This window comes from Helianthus annuus, chromosome 8 (genome assembly GCF_002127325.2).
Source record: "Helianthus annuus cultivar XRQ/B chromosome 8, HanXRQr2.0-SUNRISE, whole genome shotgun sequence".
Classification (NCBI taxonomy): domain Eukaryota; kingdom Viridiplantae; phylum Streptophyta; class Magnoliopsida; order Asterales; family Asteraceae; genus Helianthus; species Helianthus annuus.
In genome coordinates this window covers 71849719-71856498 of record NC_035440.2, presented here as the reverse complement: position 1 = coordinate 71856498, position 6780 = coordinate 71849719, and the positions used below count along the sequence as shown (strand labels likewise).

General features: G+C 32.4%; 1 protein-coding gene across 1 annotated transcript; it reads left to right on the top strand.

The window, feature by feature from the left end:
• Positions 1 to 2437: 2437 nt before the first annotated feature.
• Positions 2438 to 5708, top strand: LOC110873037 (branched-chain-amino-acid aminotransferase 2, chloroplastic). The gene is made up of 10 exons (XM_022121953.2): positions 2438 to 2586; positions 3351 to 3415; positions 3511 to 3682; positions 4080 to 4256; positions 4407 to 4538; positions 4638 to 4736; positions 4818 to 4934; positions 5161 to 5256; positions 5321 to 5433; positions 5521 to 5708. The coding sequence occupies exons 1-10, from the start codon at positions 2533 to 2535 to the stop codon at positions 5633 to 5635; spliced, it is 1140 nt and encodes a 379-aa protein (XP_021977645.1). The 5' UTR covers positions 2438 to 2532; the 3' UTR covers positions 5636 to 5708.
• Positions 5709 to 6780: the final 1072 nt, after the last annotated feature.

The following is a 6780-nucleotide window of genomic DNA, read 5'->3' as shown; positions in this document are numbered from 1 at the left end:
GATGTTCATAACTGTTGAGCAGTGGTAAATCAACAGCAATAAAAAACCTCGTCATTTAAAGACGTTGAGCAATAACAGATGTTCAGAATTCTATTGTGTTAATCATTGACAATTCTTTGGAAACTGCTGTTGGGAATAACAGATGTTCGCACCAGTAGCAACTTGAGCAATAATAGTTGACCAATAATAGCTGTTCAGCACTGTTGAGCAGTGGTAAATCAACAACGGTAAAAACGTCTTCATTTAAAGACGTTGAGCAATAACAGATGTTCAGAACTTCTATAAAGTTAATCATTGACAATTCTTTGGAAATTGCTGTTGTGAAAAACAGATGTTCGCACCAGTAGCAACTCAACAGTCGTTACAAAAAATAACATTTTATGAGATGAGACAATACCTTTAAACAGTGGATGAATCTTTTGCCAAACAGCTGTTTTCAACAGACTTTTAAAGATTTTTTGTCAAATATTTTCAAAATACCTATTTTTTAAGAATGTTCAGAACTTCTATTGGATTGATGGTTGACAATCCTTTAGAAACCGCTAATGAGAATAACAGATGTCGCCAACAGTAGCAACTCAACAGTCGTTACAAAAAACAGGAATTATGAGAACAGACAATACCTTTAAACAGTGGATAAATCTTTTGCTAAACAGATGCTGGCAACAATAGCAACTCAACATTTACAATAGCAGATATCAACACTAACAACTGTTGATGCTCAAATCAGTAAAAATAAAATGCTCTACAAAGATCAACAATTACATTAAGAACTGAAAAACGAAATTTAATAATCTTCAGCTCTTGAACAGTAGTCTTATCCTCATATACTTGATCCTCAACTTCCTTGAAAAAACAATACTTTAAATCATAAGAACCTACAGAAGGATATGATGACATTTTTAACTTGTATATTTCTTCAACTCCGATGTAAAAGAAGGATATAATGGCAGTAAAACGTGATGAAAAGCTTATGCACTGTTTTTGAATTCCGAAGTGCAGAAAGACATCACCAAAACACCTCTTCAGCTCTTCACCTCTTGAACAGTAGCCCTATCCTCATGTAAAAGAAGGATACCATAATCATAGTAAAATGTTAAATATCAATAAACCGAAAGAACAAAAATAAAATTAGAAAAAAAAACAAATTCTTATAATTACCATTAAGTTCTTCATTTATCATAAAGAAGTACTCCACTTTCTGCACTTCAGACTTCAAAAACAGTGCAGAAGAACTTCCCACTGCTCGCTCGAAAAAAAAAGCTTAAATATATCAACACCTTAAAATAAATATTATCAACATAATCAACAGTTTAAAAGAATCCACAAACCTAAAATAACCCGCAAAGCCAAGGTCAAAGGCGAGTGTGTGAAACAGAGCTACCATGAAACAACGATGTTGGAACAATGATACTGGAACAATGACACTGGGACAAAGAACTGTATCTGAAGATTAACCGCCTCAATCCTGAGAACTATGCATTTGAGTAAGAGAGATATGATCGCAAATACAAAGTAGAGAGATAAATTGAAATTTGAATGTGGAGCCAAATTCATATGTAGATATGAGCGAGAGAGATTTGAATGTGAAGCCAGTTAATTATATCTTATTTATAGGATTAGAATTAGAATATATATGGTTTGAATTTTGAATGTGGATCCAGAATTTTGAATTTTGAACGTGAGAAGAGGTTTTTTGAATTTTCAATTAACATCAGTACTTTAATATAAACGATCAGGGCAGACCTTTGAGAAGGTGGATGTGGGCCTACTTTGAATTTTAAAGTGATTTATATACTAGGTTTTATGATGTAATAATGAGATAAGAAAAGCCTTGTTGGACACCCTCTCCCGCTGACACATCAGCTTTTCTTATGTCACTTGAATTTATCCTTTTATAGAAAGCATAGATAGATTACCTAAAATAAATCAAATTTATATAAAAAAATTAATTAAATCAAACTTTCACCTTGACTCTTTAACTTTCAACTCATATGAGTTTTAGGATTAACTTTCAACAAAATTTATGTAACTCAAATGGCCATTTAATTGTTTATGCAACAAATAGGTCAAATGAGTCGAAAGATCAAAAATAGTTGACGTGTTGTAAACGAGTCATAAAAGGGTTGACAGATTATAAACATATTGTTATAAAGCTCTAAACGAGTTAAGCTAATCGTAAACGAGTTGAATTTACGTATTAACATTTTTTGTTTCCTTATTTTAATTTATACATCATATTCACGGATTTTACCACAAGTTAAAGATTACTCATTTATTAAACGAAATAATATACTCATGTCATATTCCACATGATACAAATAACCACCCATACTTGAAACGAGTAACAATTGTTAAAAAAAAAAACATTTACTAAGTATTACCTTTATTACATTATAAAATTTGGGGATTAAAAAATATGCCAACATGGTCTCTGTTGGCCTTCACGTCCTATAAAATGCCAACCAAACCATCACCTTCCTCACATAACTTTGGCTCTTGATTCCTCCTTGTTTCAATATACCAAACACGATGATCCGACAGAGTCCCATCCTTCGTCGACTGCTTCAGATTTCATCGTCAAAGGTATCGTATCTCTTCGATTCGTGTTCTTTCTTTTATCATTCAATTATCATGCTTGTTAATCTGAAAATATCCATTTTAAAGGCAATTTTGAGGAAATTAAGGATATTGGTGCATGCTTAATATCATGGGGATTAGTTAAAACAGAATTTAATATCTAAAAATGTTAAACAGGTTTTTGATCTTTTGTTTTTGAATCAAGAATGATCCTGCATTCTTTTGTTTCATATTTCCAAATAAAATTCATCAATTGTATGATTTGTAGGTGAAAATTTGTATAGCATGTCGCTGGGATGATATGTTTGAAGAACCTTTATTATTGTTATTATTATTATTATTATTATTATTATTATTATTATTATTATTATTATTATTATTATATATTTTGGGTATTTTTATTTATATTTCTCCATGGAATTGAAAGTTGATCGGGGGAAATTTGTGTCAGAAATTAGATTCGAATGATCGTTTAACGAATATTAAATCCAAAATTGTTGAGAGTAATTTAATCGATAAAAAGAAGGAGAAGTAAAAGTCAAAACAGAGCAGCTTGATATAAATAGGTGCAGGGGTGAAACTGGAAGTTTTTGAAAGATAGAGGGATAAAATGAAAAATATGAGGTGCAATTTTGAGGGAAAAAAAGATGCGTATTTAATATATATTGATTATATTAATTAAACTGACTTGTAATTTTTCCAAATCGTTATAAAAACTTGATTAAATTCAGATCGAGTTATTTGACTTTTTGTGGTGATGTACTTTTAAGGTTGGAGCAAGATGCTTCACGGCACAGGCTAGTTCTGCTCTACGAGAAAGCGAACCTGTGATCAGGTAAAATTAGGTGACACATAGTGTTGGTTTTCATTAAATATATATTTGAAATAAAAAGTTTGTTAATATGATTTTTGAAATGTTTTGGTTTTTAGATATGAGGAATACGCGGATGTTGATTGGAATAATTTGGGTTTCGGTCTGACCCGAACTGATTACATGTACAAGGCTAAATGCACTTTGAACAGCACTTTTGAGCAAGGACAAGTGACCGATTATGGCAACGTCGAGTTAAGCCCGGCTGCAGGAGTTCTAAACTATGGACAGGTAATTTACAGAGCCGTCTCCGGGAACTATAAAAAATTAGGCCTCGGGCGACAAAAAAGATTGGACCCAAAATTGTGGTTAAGGGGAAATGAATTAAAAAAATAAAACTTGGTAAAACTACGACTTTAACTTGAGACCTTTACATTATCTTGAGATGGTTTTTCCACTCCACCACCAACATTTTTTTTGCAAAATAAATGGATGCATATATTAAATATATATAATTTAGTGTATATATAAAAGCTTATAAAAACCTTTCAGGCTCTTAGAAAATTTGGGTTTCGGACGACGGCACGGGTAGGCCGACCCTGGTAATTTATAGTTTTTCTTGAAGAAAGGAGATAGCAGAATCTTGCATGATATAATGAAGTTTTAATTAATGATAATGGTCACACAGGGAATTTTCGAAGGTACAAAAGCTTTCAGGGGAGAGGACGGTAGGATTTTGCTATTTCGACCAGATCAAAATGCAGTCCGTATGCAAATCGGAGCCGAGAGAATGTGCATGGAATCACCATCTATACAACAATTTGTGGATGCAGTGAAACAAACCGCTATAGCGAACAAACGTTGGGTATTTAACTTTACCCTATAACAACAAATCAAAGTTTAATGTTTTATAAATTTTGAGATCTTACATCTTAATTACGTAACAATTTATTTTCTGTATTTGAGTAAATTACACATATTGTCCTTTATTTTATATTTATCGGATTTTGTCTAGATTCCACCATCAGGAAAAGGATCACTATATCTTAGGCCTTTGCTCATTGGAAGTGGGCCAACATTGGGGGTATCTCCGGCTCCTGAGTACACATTCTTAGTATATGCCTCACCTGTAGGCAATTATTTTAAGGTATTTATTCTTGCTTAATATAATTATTACTTGTTTTCCTTGAATGTATAGCTAGCTATAGACTTGGCATTTATGAGGTATTGGTTTACAAAAATACAGGAGGGTACGGCACCCTTGAACTTATGCGTTAACACTGAGTATCATCGTGCAACTCGCGGTGGGGCAGGAGGTGTCAAAAGCATAACCAATTATGCCCCGGTACAAACACAACTTATAACTATTAAGTGTTGAAATACTAATACTGAGAACATTTAATTTTAACAGACGACTTACGTATAGGTAATTAAAGCTATGCTTAAAGCAAAGGAACAAGGGTTCTCCGATGTATTGTACCTAGATTCAGTTCATAAAAAGTACATCGAGGAAGTTAGTTCTTGTAACATTTTCCTTGTAAAGGTATGTATCTTCCAATATTTATGAAATCAAGGCTTTAGATTATGTAATAGACACACACACACATATATATATATATACAAGGTAGGTGACTACGCAGTTATATAATCATCCTATATACTACACTCTGGGAAATATGTACAAATGTTTATGTGGTTCTTGTGATTATCTTATGTAACAAACGTTCGTCTATGTATGTGTGGATAATCTATCTTTGTTATGTGTATAGGGGAACACTATATCAACTCCTGCGACAGTAGGTACGATTCTTGAAGGAATCACAAGAAAGAGCATCATTGATATCGCACGAGACTTAGGATACAAGGTAAAGTATTATATATTTCATTTTATTTCTTAACTCTCGTCTAAAAATGTTTTACATGTTATAGGTTGAGGAACGTTTGGTTGCAGTAGACGAATTGATGGAAGCCGACGAAGTGTTCACTACAGGAACCGCTGTTAGTGTTGCTTCCGTTGGTAGCGTAACATACAATGGTCAAAGGTAACGGAAAAAAAAAACTAATTAAAATATATTCTAAACCTTTGTATTTTATAAAGTTTTGAAGTTATTGTGTTTATATGTTTACAGAGTAGAGTATAAAACAGGTGACAAATTGGTGAATCAGAAATTGTACAAAACACTAGTAGGGATTCAAGTTGGGAAGATTGAAGACAAATATAATTGGGTTGTTGAGATAAAGTAAAAATTGTGATAATTATCTTTGTAATGGCAAAGTCATGTTTGATTTGAAAAATAAAAGTTAGAATTGAGCATCACTTAATTTCAAAATCCACAAATCATTTTCAAAAAATGAAAGGATCTATGACTACAATAGCTAAACCACACCAATTAAAATACTTTGGACCAACGAAATAACTAAAGAGCATACACATTGCAAGGGACATCACAATAGAAACATTAATCCTTTATAATCATTAATCCTTGAACCCATAATCTATCTTGTAGATGTATTTTTGTCATAATACTTAGATGGGCACACATCTACATTCCTGACTCTAGTCATTCGAAGCTCAACCTTTATTATCCAAATAATGCGAAAACGAACAAACTTGACTATACTTGTAGATCCCCGTCAATGTGGACCTTGTATCCATTGTGTATATTAATGTTCCTCTTAGTAATTAAATTCTTTATCATATGGTCCACATTGTGAACTATATGTTGTATGATATCCATGGGGCCTTTTGTTACATTATTATATTATATTATACATTATACATTATACATTATACAATATGAATTGCATTGGTTGATGAATAGTACTTTAACATATTAAATTACAAAATAGCCGATATATGTTGTTCTTTAACTTAAGAGCACAAACATTGATATGTTATTTACTTATTTATTATTCTTGTTTCCTTCAATGAGACCATGTGTAGTGGTTAAGCCAAATAATGCCCCCACCATGGGGCGTTTTGCGACACGTGGTAGTCCAGTCAGCATGGAGCATTATTGCAAAAGTGGCGTAGTGAGAATAATGCCCAATAATGCCCATTTAATCATTTCACAATTATTTTTTTTTTAATTTAAAACATGAAAATCTTCATTAATTTAAAATAAAAATTACACTACTTGAAATAAAAAAATATCGAAAAAACACAGAAAATAAAAAAACCGAAAAAAAGTAAAAAAAAAAAAAGATGATCCAGAGTCCATATTTTTCTCGACTTTTTTGGCGATGCATTTGCGCAAGGATCAACGCGTCGCCTTGGAGGTGGTCGATCAGTTTGGACAAAAGCTCAATGTCCTTTTCCATTTGCTTCGCCTCTTGCATCTCGTTAAACTTTTTTTGTTTCGGCCACTCGTTCTTTCATAATCTCATAT

Bases quoted from the DNA above. Each gene is read 5' to 3' on its own strand.
- LOC110873037 (XM_022121953.2), top strand. From the start codon at position 2,533: ATGATCCGACAGAGTCCCATCCTTCGTCGACTGCTTCAGATTTCATCG. The intron at 3,683-4,079 runs GTAATTTACAGA...ATGGTCACACAG, and splicing joins GAGTTCTAAACTATGGACAG to GGAATTTTCGAAGGTACAAA. The intron at 4,539-4,637 runs GTATTTATTCTT...ACAAAAATACAG, and splicing joins CTGTAGGCAATTATTTTAAG to GAGGGTACGGCACCCTTGAA.